Genomic DNA, 11,806 nt, shown 5'->3' with positions numbered 1-11,806 from the left:
TTATAGTTTGACTCTTTTTCTCTCTCAAAGAGCACAGTTAAGTTCAATTACATCGGTGCAAACTTCTCCCTCCCCTTGCAGAATGGGGGGAGGGGGTTTGCACTCTGACACCAACACAGATTTTTGAGCTTTTTTTTAAAAAAAAAGAATTAAAAAAACCTTGAAGCCCCAGTTCTGTAGTGTTTGTATGGGCAAGTTGCTCTTCTAATTGCTGTTGGAAGGGGTCCATGCCATCCGCGCTAGCACAAGGGGAACTAAATGCGCTTAACTAGGTTAATGCAATTAGCAGGCATGCAACATATTGCTCCCAGTTTGTGAGCTCTAAAAAAAGAGTCCAGTATATGAGGAGTAATAATTATACCTTGGCTCGCCAGCGCCGTTCCCATCCGCCTGGGCACCTCGTTTGCTCAGGTCTGCTCGGGACTCCGCTTGCAGGGCTGGGGTGGGCATCTGGGGCTCTCCCGGGAGCAGTGACGTCGGTGGCTGAGCCTGAGGAGCGGCGGGTACCACGGGAAAATCAGCACCTGCAGCGCTGGCCAGCAGCAGCACCAGGCCGGCAGCCCACGCTCCCCCCGCCCCAGCCAGGTTCGAGCTCTGGCTCTGCAACACCCCCCACCCCACACACACCGCCGCCTCCTGCCCCCCAGCAACACATTAACACTTGCCGCGCCGGCCCCAGGCGCTCCCGGCTACTTTCCTCTGCCAGGAGGAGTGGCCAAGGGGCGAGCTCGCTGCATCCTCCGAGGCTCGTCCCAGTCCAGCTGGGGGCCAACGGGCTGCTAGCAAAGGATCTCAGCTCCCGCAGCCCTTGCTCGGGCTTTGAAGTCAAGGGGCGCTTTACCTGCGTAAGGGCTGCAAGGTCCGGCCATTTATTCCTAGCCACAGAGCAGCTCCTCGCTCACATGACGCACCCACGGGGCCGGGGCGCCGGTGTTCCTCTGCTTCTTGGCCTCAGGCTTTTGCTGGAAGACAGCCTGGTCCGCGGACCGCGCGCAGCCCCGTACAATACTCCTGTCCCCTTGTGAGTGCCTGAGCCCCACCCTGCGCCGCCTAGTCCCGGATTATAGGAGCTGGGAGTGTCGCCGAGTCACTGTGTTCTCTGGCCCTGGTGCCCTGGACGCAGCACCGGCACTGGGCTCACATGGCTAGGAAATGCCGCTGGTTTGCAACCCAGCTTGGCTAGGCTGCTGCGGTAAAGCAATAGGGCTGCTCCCTTGTCCTCTTCCTTCTTGGGGCTTTGTTTGTTGAAGAGGTGCCAAATGCATTTTGCTGAGACCAGCAGCGTTGGAGCTGTGCTGAGCTAAGTGCAGCCTAACCAGGTTGTTTCCCAGAAGTTATCTGAAATGCTGGCAGGTGGCTGTTGGTGGATTAGTTCTGAACTCAGTTTAGTTTAAAGTGATTCGTGAGAACGTGTGAAGCTGGTGTTGCACTAGCAGCCTCGTTCTTGGTGGTGGAAACCACAACCAGATCCGTGTCATTGTAAAAAAGCAGAGGGGAATGGAACTGGACAAAGCCATGACTTTAAAACACTTAAGGAGGGCATGTCTAAAGAGGGTGGAGTGAAAAGGCAGATGATGCCTTCCACCGATGTAAGATCAGCCCTCAGAAACGCTCCTTATGCTGAACGCTAGTCATCCCTGGTGCAGAGGCAATGGTACGGATACAATATAATGCTGCCATTGTTTGAACCAAGTAACCAGCCTGGAACTATTCCTGAACTGTAAATCCCTCTTTTTAGGAAGTGCCCCTTTAAACACCACAGCTCTTATTTGGCTTCTACAAGGTAACTTGACTGTGATGTAGCTGAAACTTCCAACTTTTTATTCTTTGAGTTCACTGTTATATTGTCTGATAGTTTTAGCAGCAAAGTCCCACAAAATAAACTGCCTTAGAATATTTAATCAGGGTTTATTATTAACAAACATAGAAATAGTCCACATGTGGTAATAAATTATTTTCATATTCTGGAAGTGTTTCCCGAACAGTTTTATAGAAAGGTGCTGGTGGAATAAAACTATTGCATATTTTAAAATCAGGATAAATTATATAAATTATACATACAAATAGACAATACCACCGAATTAACTCTACTTGATAATAAATAGATAAATAAAAGCATTGATTGCCATTAGATTTTGAATTTTAAATTACCTTTAAAATATAGGTTTTTACATACAAATATACACTGGTGTCATGTTTGCATTTACAGTCAAAATATTCACGATTCATGATACAAAATCAAATGGAGGTTCGTTTTCTATGTTGTTTAGAGAAGATTTGTTGTTTAGTTTTCTGGGATCTTCAGGGGTCCACACTTTAGCTGTTCTAATTATGTTTTGTTCCTTAAGTTGCTTTTCATCAGTCCATGACAGAGAGTGCCCAGCAAGAGGAGGCAGTCCGTAATCAGGGTCGCTTGGAGAAGGTGATCCTGGAAAAAGAGAGCAGTAGGAAAATAAATATTTTGCTATATACCAGTGGGAACCAGTCCCCTTCTCTTTGCTCTTGGCCTTTTCAGTGATGCAGGTAACCCAGCTACATGTATAAGCATTATAGGACCGTGTGACATGCTTAGAAAATACCAGGTTCCTCCCTCTTCTACCGATCAGCCTCGCTGTGGAGGGTCTCAAACCCTCTACAAGGTGCCCCTCTCTATCCAAGCTGCAGTCTTGCGCTCGGAGAGAAGTAGTGACATCAGGCAAGGTGCACATTCCTTCAGACCAACGGCTCAAAGGAGAACGCGCTGTGTGCGCGCCTCTGAGAGCCTGTCTTTGTGTGTGTCTGGGGAGGTGTAAACCCAGCCCTGGGGTAACTCCAGGGAAGCCAGTGGAGTTACGCCAGGGAGCAGTTTGGCCCTGGGCGCCTGTGTCTGTGCTGCCCACTTACTTGTGCCCCTGTGGCAGATGATGACTTTCTTGGGCTGGCTGGGGCTCTCGCTGCTGGCGCTCCGCAGGGGCAGGTCCGACTGCACCAGCTCGCTCAGGAAGTTGATGTAGCCAATGGCCAGGCGCAGGGTGTCCACCTTGGAGAGCCGCTTCTCGTAGGGCAGCGTGGGGATGTGGGACCTCAGCCCCTCGAAGGCGTCGTTGATGGACTGCATCCTCCGGCGCTCCCGCACGTTGGCCGCCTGCCTCAGCTGCTGCAGCTCGGCCTCGGAGCGCACCCGCCGGCGCCGCTTGGCGGAGCTCAGCGCCTGGAGCCTGCCCCCCGCGGACAGCAGCTCGGAGGCCGCCGCCCCGCAGCACTCGTAGGGGACGCTGGGCGAGGACGGGGAGGAGGAGGAGGAGAAGTTGGCCGCGGCGGCCGCCGCCTCGCAGCAGTAGCCCCCCTGGCCCTGCCCCCCGTCCCGGTAATACTCCTGGAGCTGGTGGCTCAGGAAGTCCACGTCCTGCTCCAGGAACTCGTCCGCCTCCAGGGGGTCGCGGGAGGACTGGTCCGTGAAGAAATCCTCCTCGTCGAAGTAGGGGGGCGAGGAGAAGGAGTCCAGGCCCCCAGGGAAATGCTCCAGCAGCACCGTCTCCATGCTGCGCCCCGGCCCGGGCACGCTGGGGCGGCTGCAGCCCGCTGCCGCCCGGGGACCCAGCCGCGAGGAGCCTGCTGCTGCTCCTGAGCCACTCGCCCCTGCTGCTCCCGGCGAGCCGCCCTCCGCTGCTGCGGCCCCCGTCCCTGCAACTGCGGCTGCGGGCGCTGCCCTGCCCCGGCGCCTCTGCCTCTCTCTGGGGAGGCGGCTGGGGACTTGCTGGAGCTGAGGGCTGGCACGCGAGGATTCTTATAACTACATCCACAGGCGCGTGCCATTAACCAACAGCGCCAGCCAATCAGAGCGAGCCGGCGAGGGAGAGACTCGGGCGCGGGGAGGGCGCATACACCTAGAAAGCTCCTGAGCGATGAGGGGAGAGGCGGGGCCCGGGCCAGGCTCGGGGGGTGGCGGGGCGCTGCCCCAGCTGCTGCCCCAGCTCTACCTGGCGCTGCTATGGCACCTTCAGGTGTTTGCCCTCACCCCTGCTCAGGGCGCATGCAGGCCGAGTTGGGGAAGAGGTGATGAAATGCAGTAGCAGCTCTGGGTGATTTTATCTGCCCCAGATCACCGGGGCTGTGGGCAGGACACCCTTGGTGGCCCTTCCCGCCTCTGTGCTATTTACCTATAACGCAACACTCAGCAACCTGAAAGGGAAACAGCAAGGCTGGTTTGTCGCCACGCTGTAGATTCCCCCCGTCTTAGAGATCGTGGACCCTAACATGGCTTTGATGAGCGCCACTTAGCAAGATACAATTCTTCAGTCTCTGATGAGGAAGGTGATTATACCTGCCCTAGAGAGCACGAAGCCTAAGGCACTGTGCGCTCAGCCTCTGCTCAGACTGAGAGTTTCGATATTTACATCCCCTGGGACTGTCACAAAGCATTTTGCTGCTGTCTTTCTTTAGGGTGCTCTTGGAAAGTTAATTAAAGCAATGTCTTTCCATTTCTTCTGTTATAGAATGTGACCATGTCATTCTAGATTTTGAACAGTATCTGCTTCGCTGGAGACTTTTTAACTACACAAGGCGCTGAACAGCAGGTGGATGCCATCCCTAAGTATCTTTATTTTTTTATCAAACACTTTTGAAATGGAGCATTAACTTACACAGATCACATTCGCAAAATCTACAGACGCGAAGTATGCCTTCCAAAGAGGTATATTTCATTCCTTGATACTTGCTGTCTTTGTCTAGTCACTTAAATATTTTTCCACCGTGTATTTAAGTAGTAACACCATTTATTCAGAAAATCTGTGAGTTTAAGCCGTTTTAAGAGTTATTTTAAAAGCAGGCATATGGTTGATGGATTGCTCGAATGCTATTTTATTATTTTATTGGCGTTTGAAATTAAGACGCTCTAACATCAAAATAAATTACATCAACTTCTTGCGTTTGGCTGTGTATCGATTTTAAACATATCGGATTTTACTTCCCCCCTCCCCACTCCACTGCTCCTCTGACTCAGAAAGCACTCATTTTGCCGAGGTTCTGTTAATAATTCTCTAGCTGACTCTAATTGATTACAGTGTTAAAAATTCTCACTGGGGTAAAATGGATTACACATCAGATTAGGGAAAGATTATCTCTGTGATTAACACTGCAATATTTTGCTCAGCAGAGTCTGTTGAGGTTTATCGAAATTCACTTTCCAATGTATTACTGAGCATTTGCACAGATCAAAACAAAAATGGAAACATATCCTTCCTATATCAGCAAAGCAAGACAGGAAAAATAATAAATGACTGGACTTCAAAGCATTTAACAAAATTTGGATAACATAAGAGTAAAATGTGTCTCATAGTAGTGAACAAAGGCCTTTGTCAGAGCTATTTCTTGGGAAGTCCTGTTTTTGGACTAACCACGCCGACGTGTAAAAGAAAAGAATAAGATCCACGTTTTAGTTCGGTAGGTTTTATTCAGAAACATGAACAGGAATGAAACAGCCCCTGTGGGACGCTGAAAATAACCCCCATTTGTTATGCTGAGGGGCAGGCAGTAGTGTGCTGGGGGAAGCCCAGCTCGAAGGAACTGGGAAGATTTGGGTCTATTTTTCGATCCACGTAGAAAGAGTCCCTTCAGAGGGATTCCTCTCACCAGATAAAGGCTGAAACTTGAAACTATTTGAGAGGTATTTTGCCCATAGATTTGTTTTCATTCCGTATGAAATGTAAAAACATATAAAGCTTTATATTATATTAAAAACAGCTCAGACTAGCTTTACCCCAGTGGCTCTAGTAGGCAGGAATTATGTACTTTCAGAGAAGAATTAATACTCATACAATAGCAGTTAGAAGGGAGTTTCCTATAGTAACTGTTCCTCCTCCTGGCTCTTTGCGGGGGAAGAGGGAAGAAGCTCATGGACAGGAGGATTAAGACCACGATGAGTAAAACATAACCCTATGAACGCTGGAATGGCTGCCTCGGACGAAAGGAAAGCTGCAAGGCAGAGGTAGGCGAGCAGCGTTAACAGGAGCACACCTTCTGCAGCACACTTGCATGTGACCTTGTCCTACAAATATGACCTCGAATTAACTGCTTGGGGAGAAGAGAGAGCCCTAAACCCAGCCTGGCCCGTTAGATTTAGAAAAACCTTCCTCCTTTGTAAAGCAGTGGCCCTAGTGAATGCAGCGGTACTGCCAGGATCGAAGAGCTAAAAGCAGCGGGATCTTCATCAATCAGCGACAGCCCTCTGGTCAATCAGTTTCTCTGGCAGCCGCCCAGCCGCCCCAAGGGTCACGCCGTGATCAGCAGAGGCGTCTCTCCCCAGCCAGCCTCCAAAGAACAGCAGCGTCCCCCAGTTCTCATGACCTGGCTGGGCCCCTGCTCGGAACACCGGGGAGGGAGCACGCCCGGCTGTCTGGTGGTCAGGCTTCCTGGCGTGATAAAGGAAACTTTGGGACCTTGCTGGAAGCTGCAAGGGGTGAGTGGCAAAGAGGTGCCAAATCCCAGCCAGCATGACACTGCAGGGTTCATCCTCATTCATTTAATTAAGTGTTATGTTGTTAGTCTTCGTGTTCACAGTGCGCGAGGGGTGGGAAACAGGATGAAAACCCAATGGGGCAAAACGCCCCTTGACTTCAGTGGGGCCAGGCTTTCACCCTCCGCCTCTGCCCGGAGAAGGACAAAATAGACACTCTTCTGCCTTCTCAATGTTCCTAGTGCTAATAAAACGCGAGGTGCACAGGCCTGCCGGCACAATTATTGCAGGAGAGGTGATTTTACATCTCAGAGCTTGTCTACACCGGCAATTTACAGCGCTGCAACTTTCTCGCTCAGGGGGTGTGAAAAAACACCCCCCTGAGCGTTGCAAGTTTCAGCGCTGTAAAGCGCCAGTGTAGACAAGGCCCCAGCGCCGTCACACAAGACATGCTCAGCTAGAACCCCAAGCCATTGAGAAATATTAATGAATTTGCTGAATCGTTGGAAATCTGGTGCAGTAAGAGCCACTGAGCCGGAGAGATAAAGGTGCAGCAATTGTTCCCAGTCTCTGAAATCATGCTGTAATATGCAAGAGCACCCAGGCCCTGGGATGTTATCTCCTAGTGCCCGGATTGCTGATGAATTGCCGAGAGACATGATTCTGGGATAAAGAGAGGCTTCTGATTTTTTCACTACTGCACCTTGTTTTCGAGTCAAGTGTATTCGCTTTGGCAGCAGCCAGGTAGTGGGAAGAAATTCTAGAGGGTTTCATCTGCCCTAAATAAATACATTTATGAATGTTCTCAAATAATCTTTGCTGGCCCTTTCAAGATCACCAGTGGATGCCGCTGTGGAAGACACGGAAGAAAAGATGTCACGATTAAGGAATATAAGAGGCTATAAGATACAGTGACAGCCTCCTGCAAAGTGAATTCCTAGCAGTATCAAATGCAGGCCTAATTCCTTGCTTGGAAAAGGGAAGTCTCTGTGCTGATTAGCTCACTATAATTAGTTACTGGTTCTACCAGCTGAATGAAAGGGAGATCGCTTTATAATCTTACCTTCATCCGAGTTGCTTTATAGGTACTATTCAATTATCTCTTGCCTTCCCATTTACAACTGTTGGCTAATGGAAAGACTCATGGCGGTATAATTATTCATAAGAAACTGTGCCCTGTCATTCCAAGGTTCATCAGATAGAAAGCCAAAGGTTTAGTGCGATGTCCTTCACTTGTGCAACTATGAAAGTTGTTTGAACTCCTGAAAAGTAAACATAATAAATTATTATAATCAGACTTGTACTTCGTGGCCTCATTCAGGAATAACGAAAATACAATGGCAGTGAACAAGTACCGGCTCATTGACAAGAAGAGCCCTACTGATTGCTAGAATACGTTTTTTCCCCCTGTTATCTGTAAAATACTGTTTGCCTGGTTGGTGTTACAAACTTAGCTTCACAAGGTACAGGAGTCAGAAGGGGCAAATGCTGTCTGGGCCCCGGATCAAGGGGACATACAAGTGACCTAGCATGACCTTTGCTACCTCTAGGCGCTCAGGTCCTGAACTCACTGCAGTGTGGCCAGATGCAGGGTCAGTCCTTGTAGAAAGATCTAGCAAGACCAAGAACTAGGGGTCACCAAATGAAATTAATAGGCAGCAGGTTTAAAACAAGCAAAAGGAAATACTTCCTCACACAAAGCACGGTCAATCTGTGGAACTCCTTGCCAGAGGATGTTGTGAAGGCCAAGACAATAACAGAGTTCAAAAAAGAACTAGATAAGTTCATGGAGGATAAGTCCATCAATGGTGATTAGCCAGGCTGGGCAGGGATGGTGCCCCTAGGCTCTGTTTGCCAGAAGCTGTGAATGGGCGACAGGGGATGGATCACTTGATGATTACCTGTTCTGTTCATTCCCTCTGGGGCTCATGGCATTCGCCACTATGGAAGACAGGATACTGGCTAGATGGATCTTTGGTAGGACCCAGTATGGATGGTCTCAAGACCTGAAAATCAGCAAGTCCACCCAAAGACAAAGACACTTCACCCAGAAACCTCTGACACCGTATGTCCTCCTGGAGTCTCTCGCCTTAATGCGCAGGAGTTTATAGGTGAGATATTTGCGCCATAGCTAAGCACCAAAACTTCAGCCACGGAGATGTGAAAGGCTGAAATAGGAACCATGTTGTCTGGCCAGACTATTTCTGACCAATGGCTGAGAGACTCCGGGGGGACTCAAAGTCTATGTGCCCTGTCCGGACTCCTCCCAAATACCCCGTTTTAGGCTAGGCTTTGGAACAGCATCGTACCATGGCCTCGTGTTTGTTAGCGCTTGGGCGCCTGTAGCATTTGATTGAAGTTCTGACATTGCCATGGCCCCGGCAGCAGCGAAATGCTCAGCCTATCGGTGCTCGGAGAGAGGCGCCACTACTCTGCCCGGCATTTTGGATTGGCTACATCAGCGGGCGAAAAGCCCTCGCCTCATTCTCCTCTCTCTATTCCTCCTTCTGTGGTGGGAGCTGCGGCGCTCCGGCAGGTTCGTGTCTCGCCGTAGCCACCTAGCTGCTGAAACGTCCATGTATGCCTCGGAAGTGTTCACGGTCTGCAGTGTGCCAGGCTGTTCTGCACCTGGGCGGGGAAGGGGGCGCTGGGCGCGTGGCAAAGTCTGACAGCGCTGGAAATGAGCCGTGGGGACTGGGGCTAAGGGGGTGGGGAGGCATAGGGGCACAGTGAGTGTCAGGCTTGCAGGACGCAGCAGTAAGTGTGCACAAGGTATGTCGGTCAGCGGGACAGCAGAACTGCTGCAGAGATGAGAGAGGGGGAAAGGCACTGCGGACACTTCGGAAACTGAATGCTCCGCAGGGCTTGGAAATATTGGAATTAGTAGAGTACCGGGCATGTCCAAAATGCTAAGAGCAGTCGAAGTGATAGGGGTACCGGGTGTGCTTAGGCTCATCCTGTAAGAGAACCCTCAATTTAAACGTGACACCTGGAATTTAAAATACTCCCCCGTTAGATTATGTCACTATAGCTCCTGTATATCAAAGATGAGAAGATGTGATTGCTTGAAACAGTGCGTGAGATTTTTTGACATCAAATCAGATCCCAGGGGTCTTTGAATCAAGTATGATGCCGCGGACGCAATTATGATTTTTTTGTACTGTGTGACTGATGCCAGTCATTATGCTGAAGATAACTGGGGAAGGGACTAATTCAGTGATGTTTTATAGGCAAAGCATTCAGTCATTTTTCATTTACATTTGAAGATGAATAAAATTAACCTATCCACTTTAGGATTTACGGAGCAATCTTAGACAGGTGGGGACGTGTGACCCTAGCACATATCTCAGATTGCTCCAGATATGGTGCAAGTGTAACTTTTTAAAGCAGTGAACAAGCAACACCGCAGTCTTAAACATTGGAATTCCCCTGGGCAAGTCCTGTCTGTTGCAAACGTGGCTGTTTCGATATTTGAATTAGTTGGGCATTTTATCTTATAGTTTAGTGTCTTATTCACTGGCAAACCACACTCCAACTGTTTGGAGAGGGAGCTGTGAGGAAGGACTGCAAACCCGGCAGTATGAACCCCTGTGGGCAAGTCCCACACCCTGGAGTGACCACTTTCAGCAAAGTAAATATTCTGCTCTAAATCCAAAAATGTTGTATATAAACTACATGCCCCTGAGAATCCAGGAACAAGTGGAGGTTTGATGCATTAGTCATAGTAAGGGCCCAATTCTAGTCCCTTCCAAGTCAACAGGTGATTTGAATGGAGAACAAAATGAGGCCTAATTATTGCTCCATGACTACAGTAATCCTGAAACAATGTCATCATGGAAATACAAGCATTTGCTGTGTTTAAATTAGGCGATATCCCCTGTGGCCCAGATTGGTGACAGGCTTGGAGCTTTGAGAGCTGCATTTATTGAGGGCCAAAGAACTATTCCAACTTGTCACCATATCCATTCCTGGGGGCCTACCAAGGCAGCACTGTTTTGTGATCAGCAATTGCTGAAGAAATTATAAGACAATGGGTGCAGGGTAGGGTATTGTTTTTTATTTTCAGCTTTCTGCTGCATAGCATGATTTCAAACATGCAACTACAAGCCCTCTTTATCCTAGAGCTAATGAAGGACCTACAGCAGTGTTTCTCAACCTTCTCAGGTTGGCAACCCCTTAACCACAGTCAAAAAACGTTGTGACCCCCCCTACATGCACTATGGAAATAAGAGTGAAAAATGTATCAGTGATCACAATGAGAAACCTACATAACTTTGTGTGTCTTGAGAGGTTGGCGGAGAATACCTGACCATGAAGGATAAGAGTGTGTTGGGAATGGGGAGCTAGATTTTCTTTGCTTTAGACTAATAAAATGTTCAATGCCTAGCAACCCCTACATGCCCCATTGCCTTTCCTGATCCCCCTGCAGGCCAGGACCCACTGTTGAGAAACATTGGCCAAATGGCAAGATCGACCACACTGTTTTAGAGCCTGAGCCAACAGAAAGTCTCCTCTCAGCTATTGGTCCCTGGAAGCTCTACAGGTACCCTGGGCTGCACTGCACAAACCTCTAGGCCTGAGGTGGAAAACTCCTGCCTTCCTACCATTGGAAACTGAATTAGGCATTTTGAACCGGCCCTGGCTTCATTACAGGTCCTGGCTTCATCCTGCCCACTCTGGCAATTGGCTTCCTAGGACGGGCTTGGAGGGTGGGTGAGTCTCCACTGAGCATGCCCAGAAAGTTCCCCAATGGTCGATGAAGCCGGGGGTAGCCGAACTCAGGGAGCAGAAAGCCACTGGGGAGGGCAGCAGCCCAGAGGAGCTGCGCCCTCTGGCTGACCTCCAGACTGGAGCGGTCAGTCAGTGCAGAGACAGAAAGGATCCCACCGGGCACAAGATTCCCTGTCTTCTGTGGGCCCGTTTACTGCACCCCGCGTGTGCCCCGCGAGGAGCTCTGTCGTGCTGACTCCCTCTCACCTGACTGTTAAGCTTCGTTGTCCCATTTTCCGGCCTTACTTGTCTTTCACAATCTCTGCCTGCCCGGCCGCTTGCACCGCCGGCTCCCCAGCCAAAGCGGAGCCCGCTGGCGGCTGGGGAGCGCGCTCCTCTCCAGAGCGCGGAGCGCAGCGCGGTCTCTGACGTGCCGTCTCTGCGGTGGCCCAGAGCCCCGCTCCCCACAGCTAACCTCGGTCGCCTGAAAGCGCCCGGCTTGCTGGGCGGAGAGGCGGCGCTCGTGCACCAGGCCGGCACGAAACGCTGCTCGAGCTGGTTTAAAACGAGAGGTGGCCCAAGCTGCACGGTTCAGCTCCAGTTTTCAGTCACCTCCAAGAAGTTCAGGGCTCGGTGGCACCAGCGCCTTTTGGTGCAGCCCAC

General features: G+C 50.3%; 1 protein-coding gene across 1 annotated transcript; it reads right to left on the bottom strand.

Annotated features, from left to right (window-relative positions):
- Nucleotides 1-2,225: 2,225 nt before the first annotated feature.
- Nucleotides 2,226-3,520, bottom strand: PTF1A (pancreas associated transcription factor 1a). Its single transcript, XM_077809457.1, has 2 exons — nucleotides 2,884-3,520; nucleotides 2,226-2,428 (listed from the first exon to the last, which is right to left on the bottom strand). The coding sequence occupies exons 1-2, from the start codon at nucleotides 3,518-3,520 to the stop codon at nucleotides 2,226-2,228; spliced, it is 840 nt and encodes a 279-aa protein (XP_077665583.1).
- Nucleotides 3,521-11,806: the final 8,286 nt, after the last annotated feature.

This window comes from Eretmochelys imbricata, chromosome 2 (genome assembly GCF_965152235.1).
Source record: "Eretmochelys imbricata isolate rEreImb1 chromosome 2, rEreImb1.hap1, whole genome shotgun sequence".
Taxonomy (NCBI): Eukaryota; Metazoa; Chordata; order Testudines; family Cheloniidae; genus Eretmochelys; species Eretmochelys imbricata.
Note: the sequence above shows the minus strand (reverse complement) of the source record. Positions and strands in the feature narration are given on the sequence as shown.